The following is a 16,478-nucleotide window of genomic DNA, read 5'->3' as shown; positions in this document are numbered from 1 at the left end:
AAGAAGAAAGAAATATCTTTATTTTTAGGCAGTGCCACACATTACAATATCAAATTCTAAATATATAGCTTATAGCTAGATCAATAAAAGAAGAACGCCCTGCAAAATGTGGCATAATCTAGAATAAGGCCCTAACTCAGCATTTTGCTACATACTTCCTATCCAAAAAAAAAGTATGCAGCACTGATTTTCAGCTAGGACCCAGTTCAGGTGCCGCCACGTACACAGTTCAACATCCTATGTAAACCAACGACCATTTAATAATGTAAACTATTATTAATTAAGAACAAAATTAAAACTAAATAGGTAGGTACTATCTTATTATCAATTTGCTCTTCAATAGCTCTACCGAAAGATTCTAATTCTAATAATTTTTATCATACCTTTTTTGGGAGATTCAGAAAAGTATTATCTTATTATCAATTTGCTCTTCAATAGGTCTACCGAAAGATTCTAATTCTAATAATTTTTATCATACCTTTTTTGGGAGATTCAGAAAAGTATTATCTTATTATCAATTTGCTCTTCAATAGGTCTACCGAAAGATTCTAATTCTAATAATTTTTATCATACCTTTTTTGGGAGATTCAGAAAAGTATTATCTTATTATCAATTTGCTCTTCAATAGGTCTACCGAAAGATTCTAATTCTAATAATTTTTATCATACCTTTTTTGGGAGATTCAGAAAAGTATTATCTTATTATCGATTTGCTCTTCAATAGCTCTACTGAAAGATTCTAGGTTTAATCAAACCTAGAATCAAAAAAAAAAAAAATTTAATTACAAACTGAAACAAGTTTTTTTTAATTTATGACCCTTTATAAAGACATGACTTTAAAATCTCTTGTTTATTCTTCTCATGATAAAATGACATCATGGCGTAAGGCTCGTGCTCTATAACCTTATTTGTTTTTTTTTCTTTCAATTAATCCACAGTGTTGAAATCTAGCCTATCTTTTTATTAAATCTTAACGTCGTTACTTATCATTAGATTCCTCGTTCGATTTTGTTTGATACTTGGATATCTATAAAAAAAATAAAACACAAATCTTAAATTTATTTTAACCTAGCTACAGATTGAGCTGGAAACTTGAATAAACAGAGTACTACAGTGTACGTGAATGAGAATAAAAGTTTGTATTGAATAATGCATGAATGGGACATGGATGAAAAGGAGAAACGATGTAAAAAATACGCATTGAACATTTTACAGCTGCTGTTGAAATAAAACAACGAAGACTTGTAAAAAGTCTGGTTTTGATTCGTGTTGCTTTTATTTCAAACTTTTTATTGACTTTGTTAATTAAATAATTAATGAAATCATCACAAAGAAATGCCGACAATTATTTCAGTGCAGTTGCTCACGTCATCTTTATTATAAAACATATTATAAATCTATACTTATATTATAAATGCGAAAGTAAGTAAGTCTGTCTGTTACCTTTTCACGCCTAAACGGCTAAACCGATCAAGATGAATTTCGTATAATGGTAAATGGAACCTTGGAGCAAAATACAGGGTACTTTTTGATCCTAAAATAAAATTAAAAGGCGTGATATAGAGGTTGAAAGTTTGTATGATAAGACCTTTATTTTTAGAGATACAGTTTTGAAAATTTGTTCATAAATCTTAAAAAATACGAAGTATAATGTGATTCAAGAATTTTTAAAATTCAGCTTGTAAAGTGGTGAAATAGGGATTGAAAGTTTACATTGATTTCCACGCAAACGAAGTCGCGGGCGTCCGCTAGTATTATTTTAATCAAGACAATAATATTGAATATAATATTATGGAAAGGAGATGTTAATTATTTACAATAAATTAAAAGAAGTGTTAAAGGATTTAGGATACAGCTCTTTACTGCTGACATCGAAAGAAAGACAGAAAAATATTTTTATTCAGTCAGTAAAACTTATAAATAAGCTAAGTTACAAATAAGCTAAGCTAAAATAAAATACAGATATTAAAAAAACAAAAAAAAAACACATTCCTAGTCAATAACCACCGGGTCAGCTATCTAAATATATGAAACTCAAAGGTGACTGACTGACATAGTGATCTATCAACGCATAGCCCAAACCACTGAATGGATCGGGCTGAAAATTGGCATGCAGGTAGATGTTATGACGTAGACATCCATTAAGAAAGGATTTTGATCAATTCTACCCTCAACGGGATAAAATTTAAAACTATATGAGCCAGAAGGCAACGTTAAAATTAATAGCGACGTTATCCCTCAGTTCCTTATTGAGCAAGCGTGGCTATTTGCAACACTATCAAGTCGCAACTCACTCACAAGCTCGTATCGGACTGGTTCCAAGACTGGTTCCACTGCACTCCAAATAATTAATATCTCGGCACATTTGAATCCATTGCGTTTGCAGGCCACTGGAATAGGCAGCCATTGTCTTTGTGTGGTCATGACACAAATAGTAAGCCGTTCACTGTGTGTTTGAATTGAACTTTATTAACATCGAAGTTCTTAACATAAACTTAACGTAATGAAAAGGAAATAGTATCAAAATACTTGGACCTTGCTCACGAGATTACCACCACCAACTTCAAGCCAAGGGTATTTTCTTCCAATAGTCGGTTCAGTTAATGGTTTTATAGCGAAAAGCATTCGCTGGACTGTTGGTTCAAGGATCGGAGAAACAGTGATTCTTGGGACAACGACTGTTGTGAGGAGTTTCCTCACAATACTTATTGGAGCCCTGACGATCGGTTGCTTGGGTACACAAATACCCCAAGGTCAATAACGTAATTTGTATTTTATAAAAATTGTTAAAAATTAAAAAAGCATAATAAATAAATAAAGAAGATAATAACATAACGTTACACAAATCTTCAAAATATTAAACACATAATGAAACATGAAAAAAGCCCTGTGTGCATACAAAATACCTTGAATCGAAAAAATCACGAGCTGATTTGCAATACACTGACTCTATGGCCTTGAATTCGCAAACGGAAATCAGGTCCCAAAATCTGATGCTATACTATGCATTTTATAAATTGATCTTTTTCCTCAAAGCTGTTGGAATCAATTATAATGGAATTACCAAAATATCGCCGCATGCACGCCATGCTAACGCGATTATGTTTTTATGCTTAAAAATGGGGGGCAATTTTGAAAACACTGATTGCCTTAAACGATCTTCTTGTGGGAGATAAAGGTGCTGTAAAAAGAATAAGCAATGTTTGAGGCTTTTCAGGTTGATTACTTTAATAACTAGCAGATTGTACGTATACTTTTTGCGAAATTCTTTGGTTTCAGTGTGATAGTTATTATCGAAATTACAGCATACAACCTTAACATTTACGACTCTAGTTGCTGAATGTCTTCTACGAAGTTATAGAGGCAATGGTTTTTCACTTATCTTCATACTTGTTTCATCAACTTCCGTTCAGAAATTGATAAAGATCTTTTTGAAATCCAATTTATTCTCTAAAACATTACGTTTAAGTGGAGCTACCTTAATAAAGTAAAGAAGAACATTTTTATCTTTGAAAACTTTTATCTAACGTTCCACGTTTTTGCGTGATCGAATCAGAAATGAGGAGATCCGCAGACAAACTAAAGTCACTGACATAGCTCAGCGAGTCGCGAAGCTGAAGTGGCAGTGGGCAGGCCACATAGTTCGAAGAGCCGATGGACGTTGGGGTCCCAAGGTGCTGGAATGGCGACCCCGCACCGGAAAGCGCAGTGTTGGTCGACCCCCCACTAGGTGGACCGAAGACATCAAGCGGGTTGCAGGGAGCCGCTGGATGCTGGCGGCTCGAGACCGTTTTGTTTGGAAGTCCATGCAAGAGGCCTATGTCCAGCAGTGGACGTCCATCGGCTGACAATGATGATGATGATGATGAACGTTCCACATATTTTTTTTAGTAGGTAACTAAGTAGTATAATTGATGAATTTGTTAGGTAGCCCACCTGTTTTAAAGAGAAAATGCTAATCAGAGAAATATCTCACAGGGCACGAAAGAAACATGACCCACGATGTTGCCTTGTGGCAGTCCACCTGAGAGATAGGTTAAGCCTCATGTTTTAAGTGGTATAAGCTCTATCAAACGCTCTACTATCTGCTAGAAGGTTCAATGTGTATCCATCATTATATTTTTCTTTAAAATACAATCTCGTTTTAACAAAACAATAGTTATAAAAATGATGATAGCATTATTATCCGGTTTTCGTTTAAAATGTATGGATTCAATAAATTTTAATATTACCAAAGTTCATGACATAAAAGTTGAATAAGATATGCAAAATCACGTTTTGGTATGATGTCATCCTTAATCCTTACGTTAACGATTCGATCTTGGTCTTATTTTTGCTGTTGTGAAGTTCTTTTTGCAAGCTTTTATTTGATTTCCTAAGAACCTTGTGTTTCAAGTTGCTTAAGTTTTATTAAAATATGATTTAATAAGTTAATGTATAGAGAAAAAATGAAGGATTTACGCTATAATAAACGTAATAATATTAAGTAAAAATATAAATATTATATCGTTTAGAGATAATATTATGTAGATAATAGATACAGTTCCGTTACATTTTTTAATAACATAGATGTAGATACAGTAATAAAAAATGATTAATAGTATAGGTAGGTACGTACCGAGTTAATTGAATGACTATCAAAATATTACGTCTGATAGCGTAATAAAAAACGAAGTCAAGATAATCACGATGTCCGAAACTCACGATTATTAGATTTATCAGAGATACTGGTACAAGCCCAAAGTTCTTGTGAACTTTCAAATGTAACAGGAAAAGGAAATGTGTGTCATAAAAAACGTCGGTTAGGTGCAGGTTTGCCTTGTTTTTGGGAATGTACGATTGAAGTAACTGAATAAGTTAATGTAACACTATAGCTTTCAGAAAATTAAACTTCTTAACGAGAACTCAGGGCCGTGAAGTCAGTTTAAAAAATCTCGTGTGCGGCAAATGTGTCATCATTATCTACCCATATTCGGCTCACTGCTGAGGTCGAGTTTATTCTCAGAATAGCCAACAGTCCACCACGCTGGCCCAATGCGGATTGGCAAACTTCACACACATAGAGAATTAATTAAATTCACAGGTTTTTTCACGATGTTTTTCCTTCACCTGCAAATTATTTTTTTATGAAGAGTTTTGTCTAGGTTACGGTTTACGTTTCATAGCTTATGAAACGTTCCCTTCTTTACTCACTTACCGGGCAAAGAATCGGTAAGTGGGGGAAGTCGGTTAAAATCCGATATAACCTTCTTGCCAGGCATCCATGAGGATTTCTCTCGAAAATAGGTTATGTTAATCAAATTAGATATATCAATTTTTACAATCAAGCTGTTCGGAGTAATATCATTCCTTTCCTCTACAGGAAAGAAAAAATCTAAAAAAACGCGTGCCTTAATTGGGTGAACGTAGAAAATCTATCACAATTGGATCCGGCAGAGGATGTTGATAAAACAGATCGGTTTAATGAAAATGCCTATTGTTGTATTTTTCTTTTAGGTCTACATAATCAAGTATTTGTGTTAACAAATAAATGATTTCTATTCTATTCTATTCTATTTTGTCTAGTATTAAAACATAAGGAATAAGGATAAAATATAACAGAAGACGACTTTGCGTCGAAATCAAAAATAAACAAAGAGTTACCTACGTACCTATTACCTAATGATTTTCTTTAGATAAAAGATGTAAATTTTGAGAGTAGCTAACATGTTACAAGTAAAAACAATAAGAAGCTGAGTACGACAAAACAACAGGCATTGAGAACAGACGCAAAAAGTGAAAGCGGATCCAGCCAAAAATGTACCGACGAGGTCGACCATAATTACGTCATATTACCACCTACACGTGCACCTTACGCAAATTAAATATCTCCTATTACTAATTGCATTAAGATCAAATTCCTTTGACAAGCGTTTGATCGCGTTCCATAACCTTGGGTGATGTATGGATTTTAAGTAGCTACTTAAAAGATCGAGTCGTTTTGATGTAAGAACAAAAAGTAAAGAAGCCTGTTTGGTTTGTAGAGAGTCATTCGTATGTGTTTTAATATTAATTTATCTGCTTGGCAAAGAACTTATCAGATGTAAATAGATAGGTACGTAGGTTCTATTTTAAAACATAATCATCATAATATCAGAATGAATTTGATTTTATTTAATGTCATAGATAAGGACCGTTGCATCAATAATGGTATAATTTGGTTTATGTTCTGGTATTCTCTGCGATATAGAACCTATAGTATATATTCGTACTTCATGTAGTACATTAAACTTCTTAATGTGCCGCAAGATGTCTCTGTAACATATACACGTCTATTTTCCATTTCAACAAAACAAAGTACAATTTATATCGATCATTCCTATTTACCTGATTATTTATTCCAATAGCCTTTCAAATTTATAAAGTACTAGTTTTGATTTTCTGCAATTTGCTTTGATTATTTATGTGATTTGATGGTGCGAGCGATATCTTATTTTTCTTTTGCCATTTAGTTCAATGAGTTGCCAAAAGATGGCAGTTATCAAATGTTTACCAAAACGATATTGCGCTACGTAGATTTTTTCCCAATGAATGACGTCTTCCTTACGACGCGGTGTAGGTAAGACCTTACTTCATAGGATCATTTCTATAGTAAGCTCTTCGCGAGACTCACACAACATGTGAGACCTATCCAGCCATGTTGATGAGATGTGGCGCGGTGTCCTGAGCGTGAGATGGACGATGACTTCAGGTCATCAGTCTTCGATGATCGTTCACCCGGTCCTTCTAGGGCAGGGCGTGGGATGCTGTCGCTTTCTGAGTGGCTATTTTTGAACACATTTTAATTTATAACATCTGATGATATGGTTTATATTTCTAATTGTAACATCATATAACATGTAGCAGAAGCACTGCTGGTGCTGACTTCAAAATTAAAGTTCAATTCAAATCCTCATCACATCGGATTATGGGTATTGGTGACCTTCTCTTTAAAAAACCTGATAAAAATAAATTTTTGTTTATATAAACATAAACATGGCATTTCTAATTTTCTGTTTTGGAAGTTTGTTGAAAACAAATACATATTATGTTGGTTCCTCAATTTCAATTTTCAATTCATTTTTTTTTTTTTTTTTCTGTCTGAGTAGGTGCCGATAGCTCCCTGCGGAACCACTACGGCGTCACCGGGGGGGGGTTGGGCGAGCGCAGAAGCATCGCCTGATGTGGCCCGAAGGCTGAAAGAAAGATAGAGGACGGAACGGCTCTCTAAGGGCGTCTCCTATGATACTCGGACCTCGGCTTAGAGGGCCATTCTGGAGGAGGTAACCGTGACCTGAGTGAATCAGTCCGGACGCCCCCAAGATCGTGAGTTAGAAAACCCACGTCCGGGTGACGTTAGATATCGGGGACCTCGTCTTCGCCGGCGAAGACGCTGTGCAGCTTGTGATTGTGTTGCCTGGGAAGCATTGTCGGTTGTTATGTCATCGTCTGGATCGTAAAGGACGTTCTTGGGACGCCTCTGCTTGCAGTTAGCGTTTAGGTTGGGAGTGTAATTGCAGGCCTCAACCACTAGTTGGTTGGGATGGAAGGCAGCTCTGTCAAAATAGTTTTGAGAGAGCTGTTTCATGTACTTAGCTATTGTCGGTAATTCTAGATCTCTATGGAGGTCATTATTGCGTAAGAACCACGGCGCGCCCGTGATTTGACGCAGAAAACGATTTTGTAGGGTTTGAAGCGGCCTAAGGGTCGCTTTGGGACGGTGGGCAAACACTACACTAGCGTAGGTTAAGATCGGACGGATCGTAGTTTTATAAAGCGTTAGCTTTGAGCGGAGGGACAGTTTACTTTTCTTATTTATCATAGCGTAAAGACGGTGCATTACGTATGCGGCCTTTTTTCTCGCTTTGTTAACGTGCATGGAGAAGCTCATGCGGTTATCGAAGGTGACGCCTAGGTACTTGGCAGTACGTTGCCAGGGGATGGGTGCTCCGTAAAGGGAGACTTCTTTGAGTCCGGACTTGAGACGGGAGACTGCTTTGCCAGTGAAAAGCACGGCTGCGCTTTTCTCTGGGTTGACTTCTATACGCCAAAGGCGGAACCATTTACCTATAATGTCTACCGCCTTCTGGAGGCGGGCTCTAATGTGGACCCGGTTTTCTGCCGTCGCGTACAGTGCGGTGTCGTCCGCAAACTGGGCGACGTGTACGCCCGGGTGGTCGGTGGGAATGTCGCTTGTGAAGAGCGAGTATAAAAGCGGGGAGAGCACGGAGCCCTGAGGGACTCCTGCGCGAATCTGTCTGGGTGAAGAGAGAGTGCCGTCTATACGGTACCTGAAGGTGCGGTTGGACAGAAAGCTGTGTAGCAAGCGTACCATTTTGTTTGGTACGCCAAAACGGTTTAGTTTGAATATCAAGCCTTCGTGCCAGACACGGTCAAACGCTTTAGCTACGTCAAAGAAGAGCGCCCCGGTGGCGATGGGGTTATGAAATGTATTAAAACCGGTTAGAATGTGCTCCGTGAGGCGGTGCACTTGATGAACACATGAGTGTTTACATCGAAATCCAAACTGTTGTTTGATGAGAAGTTGCTTTTCATCGCAAATGGCTTTGAGACGATTCAAAATGATTATCTCATACACCTTGCCAATGGTGTTGAGAAGACTAATTGGGCGGTAGCTAGTCGGGAGGTCGCGGGGTTTACCAGGCTTGTGGATGCCAATGACCGTAGCTTCTTTCCATGCGTCTGGGAAGGCGCAGTGAGCTAGGAGAACATTGAAGATGTTCACCAGGAGGTTGATTATCTGGACCGGGAGAAGCTTTAAAGCTTTGTTGCTAATCGTATCAGGCCCCGGAGCCTTCTTTTTGCGCAAGCCCTTGATAACCGCAGAGACTTCCTCGCATGACGTAGGGGTAATTTCGACTCCGTCCGGGGGGCGAGATAAGATAGAAGTGAGTTCGGACTTCACTTTTTTCGCGTGTGATTTTACAAATGCCGTAGTGCTTGGAGTGCACTGGGCTTCCAGACTGTCGGCTAGGCATTCGGCCTTATCGATGTCCTCGATCGCGTTTGGGAGGCCAGGGCGTTTGAGAGGTGGGGTGGCTGCGAGACGGTCGGCTTTGAGATATCTTGCCACGTCGTAGAAGGCTACGTGCGATGGCTCGAGCTCTCTCAGTCGGTCGTCCCATTGTCTGTCATAACGCCAGCGCAAGCGACGCTTGCACCGTCTTCCGAGAGTCCAAAGTAGACTCGCGTTTTGTCGGGTCGGTTCAGATTCGTAGCGTCTTTGCTGGGCGTTTCTATCCGTTAGTAGGGCCCGTAGGTCCGACGACAGGGGGGCCTTGCTGAAGGCAGGGACCTCCTTGGTGCAATCTTTTATTGCTTCGCGAATGTGACCGTTTAGGTTTGAAGAAGCTGCGAGCGCTTCGCTTAACGTTTCTATCTCGTCAGGGATTTGATCTAGGTGCTGTGAAGCCAAGGACTTGAGACGCTCAGAGAGTCTCCCGTAATTAATTATAGTTTTGGTCGGGGGGGTCGTGGAGGGCGGGGAGCCAAGTTGGAGTATAACTGGTCTGTGGTCCGAGTCCGAGGCCAGATCCGAGAACACCTCCAGAGGACTCACTTCAAGAGTGATGTTCTTTAGGAGTGCCAGATCCAGTACGCTCGGAGTTTGGTTTCGTGTGTCCGTCAGTCTCGGGTAACGTGTTGGTTTGTCGGGGGTTAGCAAAATGAAATTAGCATCGTCGCGGTCAGTCAGTCTTCTTAGAGTGTTGCCGCTAGTATTATTATAAGCGTTAAACCAACTTGTATGTTTAGCGTTAAAGTCACCGGCCAAAATGACGGAGTCACTTAAGGAGAGGAGTGTCTGAATGTCACTCTCTAAGAGACGTTTACCGCAGGGTTGGTAAACTGAAACCAGTGTGATCGGCGGATGGCCGGTCATACTGACCTGACATACTGAGACTTCCATGTTAGTAAGCTCGGGAGGATCGAGAGGAGTGCAGTGAAGAGCCCTTCTGTGATATATAGCTGTACCTCCCTTCCTTTGGGTGGTCCGGTCGTTTCTAATCATTAGGTAATTCCCTATTTTGGGATCGCGAAGGCTAGGTTTCAAGAAGGTCTCTTGCACCAAAAAGATGTCCGGTTTGTGGTTCAATTCAATTGGTTGATGCCTCAATGGTGTTTGTGCCATTCGTGGGATCTTAGATTCAAATTTCTCGGACTCATGAAATTATTCATAAATAACTCTTCGCTTATTTAGTAACTATTCGATAAACCTTGCAAATCTCTCCCTCGAGACAGATATATCGTATAGTATTTCCGCCTAAAAACGGTTTATAAAACACTTTAATTTCCAAAATACAGAATCATCGATTTCGATTCATTCCAAAATTGCAAAACACATGGCTTTCCTTTTCAATGTTACATATTAGCTAACCCTCTTATTGGTGTAACAGGCTTATAATTTGTACAGCAAATTAATTACTTCCTAATAAATTGTTAGTGTAGGACTGAGCAATGACAATCATTGCCATCGCCCACTGTAGCATTGAATGTTATATTGACATTGAGGGTCATATCAACAAATATCAACTCAGAAAGGCATGGCATAGTGTTGGTCGATCCCTACTAGGTGGAAGGTTTACTGAATACAAAGTGACCTTCAACTTTTCAGTTGAGTGCAGTTTAAGAAATTAAATATCACGTATCTCAAACGGTGTAGGAAATCATCGTCAGGAAACCTGCATACCAGAGAATTTTCTCTGGTATGCAGGCCTAACACCTCTTCATTCTGAAAGGGAGACTCGAGATCAGTAGTGAGCCGAATATGAGTTGATAACGAACGAACTGATTACTGACATACTTATTTCTGCCGCCCTTAAAGCGATGCTGTGTTTCGCACTAATATCGACAAAAATATAGGTATTTACTATTTAGGGTTAACATGGTTCAGATTGACAGCCGACGCACAACGTATTGCAGGACTTGTTCTTAGCAAGGGTGTCATGAGAAGTTGATGATTTTCACTATAGCAGCGTGACGGGTTTAAACTCAAAATCCTTTCTAGTATATGAGCCAAAGTCTTGTAGAGGGTCATTTAAGAACACCCGATGATGATCTCACTTTGGTTTTTTTTTATACGAAATAAGCTCACGCTTGACCACGATCTCACCTGATGGTAAGTGTAGATGTGGCCTGTGCGCGCTTGCCTAGAAGATGCCTATTCACTCTCATCTTAAAGATGCCCAAGTTGTAAGAATTAGGAAATACTGACTTCGGGAGAGAGTTCCATACCCTAGCCATACGTATAAGAAACGAAGAAGCAAATCGCTTCGTACGAGTCCTAGGTTGTTGCAAGTATATCAACAGAATAGCTTTTCTTGAGTAAACAACCAAAGTTGTAAACGGGACCGTTCCATTAACACATGTCAAGTCGTGGGATAGCAGCAAGCACCTCCGCACGGCGATGTGTTAATTTAATATACCTGTAATACTGGTTGCAGTTTTTCATACAAACAACACAAACGCCTTATTGCTGTTGGAATAAGGGTGTTAATTGTGCGTTTGCGATCTAATGTGCGATCCATTGTGACATTTGTGATATAAAGACTGGTGTACAAGAGATGGTTTTAATGTATACAGTTATAATTGAACTGTGTTTTTAATTTCCAATGCGAAACTGGTAATTTAACTTAAGTTAAGAAGAAATGAATTAAGGAAAAAACGCATCTACTTGAAGATATATAGAACTTTAGAGAAATAGAGGTAATCTATACTAGGATAGAATTCCATATTTGGTGACTTTTTTCTATATTTTAAAATCGTGCCACACATCACAATGTCTTAGCACTGTGGTATTGGTAATAGTGATAAGGTATAGTGATGTGAGCCAGAGAAAGGGCATTAGGGTGCCTGATGCCAGTTCATCTTCTTTGCCTCAAGAATTTCGTTGTGTTTTCTGTTGTATTTGGCATAAACTTAAAAAGCTTAATGGTTCTGCGTGACATTATAAATCATGTAGATAAAATCCATATCTGGGTGATACAAGTATCCGAAGACCTTCAATCATCATTAACTGCTGATGGACGTCCACTGCTGGACATAAACCTCTTGTATGGACTTCCAAACACCATGGTCTAGAGCCGCCGACATTCAGCTTGACCACTACACTCTCCACTCAGTAAACCAGCCTGATGTCATCAACAGTAGCAGAATGGACCAACTCTGCGTTCTCTCACGTGGGTTCTCTCATTCTAGCATCTTCAGACCCAGTCAATCGGCTCTTCGAGCTTTGTACTTTACTTTAGCTTCGCAACTCTTTTTGTCGATGACTTTTCTTGCGGATCTCTTAATTGTTTATTCGATCACACAGATAAACTCGAAGTACTCTCGCTTCATCGCCCGCTGAGTGATTTTGAGCCTTTTTATGAGGCCCATAGTTAGCGATCACGTGTGTACCAAAGCTTACTCGCTCGTAAATAAAACGCGCTAAGTTCATAAATGGTGATGCTGTTATGATACAAGTTTTTATCTCCGACGAGCGTCGTATGCTGACGCGCTACCGCCTTGGATTCCAGGATTTTACTTTATTGTTATTAAAAAAAAACCAGTTGCAAAGTTTCGGTGAATTTTGAATATAATAATATTCATTCGTTGAAGAGGTTTTGGAAGTTGTTGGAACTACACCTTGTTTTGGAGAAAACGTTTAAATTTTCCAGTTGTTTTCTTACAAGTCTAATAATTAAAATTAAGCACACAACAGACACAGACAGTCGTACACCACTAAAAACTTACAGTTTTTAATAATAACCTAGATAGCCCAGTGGATAAAATCTCTGCTTTCGATTCGGAGGGCGTAGGTTCGAATCCGGTCAAGGGCATGCACTTTCAACTTTTTAGTTATATGCATTTTACGAAATTAATCAAATATCACTCAAACGTTAAAGAAAAAACATCGTGAGGAAACCTGCATACCAGAGAATTTTCTTAATTCTCTATAGGTCTGTGAAGTCTGTCAATCCGTATTGAGCTTAAAGATGCAGTTAGAATTTTCTTCCAATGACGCCATTCTTCTTTCTGTTAGTATTTTGATTCTTCTTAGTATTTATAATAGCTTGTTAAAGACAACATATCTTTGAATATTAATTTGTCTATTTCGACACATTACATACTATGTACATAGAAATCTCACAATTTTTTGTAGGTCCATAATCGATGGAATATTTAAATTAGGCAAAAGGTGTCATAAAAAAACACATAAAAACTTCCTTGCTCAGGTTCAACGCCCTACGATATCGCAGAATGCCATTCCTGGCAATAAATTTTGTTTTTTATGCGTCGTTTCGAGATTTGCAAAGTTCAATATACGAGAGCTTTCGTCGCGCATTTGGTATTAATCCTTGGAAATTACTAACATTTATATAAACTACAATAATTAAAAACTAAATCTACTACTCTTCTTATAATGAAGTAACATAATTTAATTTCTTACTGAATTTGATAACAATTTGTTGGATTGACCATGATTTTAACAGATTCTTTAAACTTCTTTGACAATATTTTCTTTTTCTGAAGTGTATATAACGGTGAAGGAAAAACATCGTAAGGAAACCTGCATACCTGAGAATTATCTGAATGTCTGAAGCCTGCCAATTCGCTTTAGGCTAGCGAGGTGGACTAAAGCCTAACCCCTCTCATTGTGAGAGGAGACTCGTGCTCAACAGTGAGCTGAATATGGGTTGTTAATGATCAATAGAAAATCTGACCTTTACTGGCTCTTGCTCTAAAAAGATCGAACAGATTCTTGTTGCTTTGAAAAATACAAAAATCAGAGCCTGTAGTCATGTGGCATTTCTTTTTCTACAAACGCTAACGCTTCGAAAATTTAAAAATATATGGTAATGACACTCACTATCGACAAGTCACGTGATCAAGTTATCGATGGGATCTGTCATTCCCATATAATTTGTTAGTTATCGAAGCGATAGCGTTTGCAGAAATAGAATCGACGTGCCACATGTCTAAAGCCCCTAACGTGAGTTAATAATAATAATAAATAAATATACTTAAACAATGCACATCACTATCTGGCCCCAAAGTAAGCATACAGAGTAGCTTGTGTTATGGGTACTAAGATAGTTGATATTATAATATTAATATACATTTATATACTACATATAAATACTTATATAATGTATAAATACACACAGACACTGGATAACACCCATGCTCATCACACAAATATTTTCCAGTTGTGGGAATCGAACCCACGGCCGTGGATGCAGAAAGCAGGGTCACTACCCACTGCGCCACGCGGTTGTCAATTGTATGTAAGCTCATAAACCATGTCTAGTACAAGTTAATTCAGCAAATAATAATTTGCGAGTTGGTACTTATGATGTGTAATTTAAATAATAAGTTATAATAAGGTGACTTAATGACTCGTGTCATTACGCCGAGCCGCGTGCAGGAAAATAATGATTGTAGATGTGTTATCTCGTACAATTTCTTAATCATTTTAATGATTAGAATATTCATCATGTTTATTTATTTATGTATGTAAGAGAGACGTTATAAGCTTTTCATTCAGTATCTTTTTTACCTCTCATTTATTTAATTGCCTTTTTTTAAATTTTAACAATATTTAAACCGGTGGTCAGGATTCTAGAGTGAGGAACCTCCTCACAAAACGCGCCGTCTCAAGTCTTCTGTATCTGACCCTTGATTCAGCAGTTAGGTGAAAGCTTCTTAGGGTGTTGGTTAAAACGTGTCACTATCAGACCATTGACTGAAACTACTATCGGAACAATAATAGTTAACTCAATATTCCACATGGCGGTCATCTCGAAAGCAAGATTTCATTCAGTATCCTTATTGTTGGCCTAATCTAGATCTATCTTATCATCAACACCCTATTTTAAGGGAGACCTTCGATAATATATTTTCAAGATTCTTTTTCAATAAAAAAAATACTTGAACAACGCAAAAAAATCACAATTGAGGGCTAAGTAGTAATCATATATTAATTTGATAATAAACAATCAAGAAATTACAAGAGCATATTACAAAGGCTCAATCTTATGCGATCGTGTGATCTTTTCTACTTTCTAAGCATAATGCACTCGCATTGTCTGAGAAATGGTTTTTTTTTTGATACAAGTACAACTTGGAGATTTTCCTTTTGAATTTTATATAAGAACTAGCGGACGCCCGCGACTTTGTCCGCGTGAAACTCGATGTAAACTTTCAACTACCTCTACCCTACCCCTACCCTACCCTACCCCTACCCTACCCTACCCCTACCATACCTATACCATACCCCTACCCTACCCTTACCCTACCCCTACCCTACCCCTACCCTACGTTGAAATTTTTCTTTGCTATAAAAAGCGTGGAAATCGGTTCGTGCGTTCTGGAGCTATAACGTCAGGAAGTAAAACCGGACTTTTATTTTATTTTTTTTTTAATTTTTTTTATAAAAAGTATCTATGTCCTTCTCCTGGCTCTAAACTACCTCCCTGCCAATTTTCAGCTAAATCGGTTCAGCCGTTCCTGAGTTATAAGTGGAGTAACTAACACGACTTTCTTTTATATATATAGATACACACTGTAGTTTTATTGCAATCGACGTTGCAGAATTGAATATCATGTTTGTCAAACCCATTCATCTGCTGGAAAATCTGTTATCTACTGGAAAATCCTTAAAACTTTGTTGTTGGTTGCACAGCTGTGAAGCTTATATTTTTTATACTTCATCATTCATCTATACATATAATCAAACAAAATCCTCCACCACGTCTGTCTGTTCGCGCATAAGCTACTGAATGTAGAGAGAGACGTTCATGATTTAGGTCAATAATATTTTTATTGAGTGGGGGACAAAGGGACATTTGAGAGCAAAAATCACTGCCTTCTGTATCTTACCCTTGATCCAGCAGTTTAGCGAAAGCTTCTTAAGGTGTTGGTCGAAGCTTTTCGCTATAAGACCATTGACTGAAACGACTATCGGAACAATAATAGTTGACTCAATATTCCACATGGCGGTAATCTCGTGAGCGAGGCCCAAGTATTTTGATACTCATTTTCCTTTTTCAGCTTTAACCAGATTATCGTCGAGTGGAACAGTAATAGCAACAATTAGCAGTTAGACCGATCGATTAGCACTATATCAGGCTTATTGTATATTGTTTTCAGATAAAAGATGGCGCTGCTGTGGTACGTGTTGTGTGGTGTGGCGCTGGCGCGCGCGCAGTCCAACTACGGCTCGCAGGCCAACAACATCGAGTACAATGGAGATGATAAGCTGCCCGAACAGACGGTGCTTGATGGCAAGGTTGGTTTATTATTTACTAGCAGACGCCCGCGACTTCGTCCGCGTGAAATTTAGTTTTTCATAAATCCCTCGGGAATCATAGATTTTTCCGCGATAAAAAGTAACTTATGTGTTAAACCAGATAAATATCTATTTCCATTCCAAATTTCAACTAAATCGGTTTAGTAGTT

At 38.2% G+C, this 16,478-nt stretch overlaps 1 protein-coding gene and 1 non-coding gene across 3 annotated transcripts in view; both read left to right on the top strand.

Moving 5' to 3' along the window:
• LOC112053695 (uncharacterized) overlaps positions 1-16,478 on the top strand; it is a 102,639-nt gene that overhangs the window by 65,902 nt on the left and 20,259 nt on the right. For both annotated transcript variants that reach the window (XM_052881312.1, XM_052881311.1), the window contains exon 4: positions 16,170-16,308. In XM_052881312.1, the coding sequence (XP_052737272.1) occupies positions 16,177-16,308 (132 nt within the window). In that variant the 5' untranslated portion in view covers positions 16,170-16,176. The remainder of the gene's footprint in view (positions 1-16,169; positions 16,309-16,478) is intronic.
• LOC112057085 (small nucleolar RNA U3) lies at positions 6,600-6,803 on the top strand. Its single transcript, XR_002887651.2, has one exon. It is a non-coding gene; the product is annotated as a small nucleolar RNA U3 (small nucleolar RNA).

Source organism: Bicyclus anynana, chromosome 4 (assembly GCF_947172395.1).
Source record: "Bicyclus anynana chromosome 4, ilBicAnyn1.1, whole genome shotgun sequence".
Taxonomy (NCBI): Eukaryota; Metazoa; Arthropoda; class Insecta; order Lepidoptera; family Nymphalidae; genus Bicyclus; species Bicyclus anynana.
This window is presented reverse-complemented; position numbering and strand designations above follow the sequence as displayed.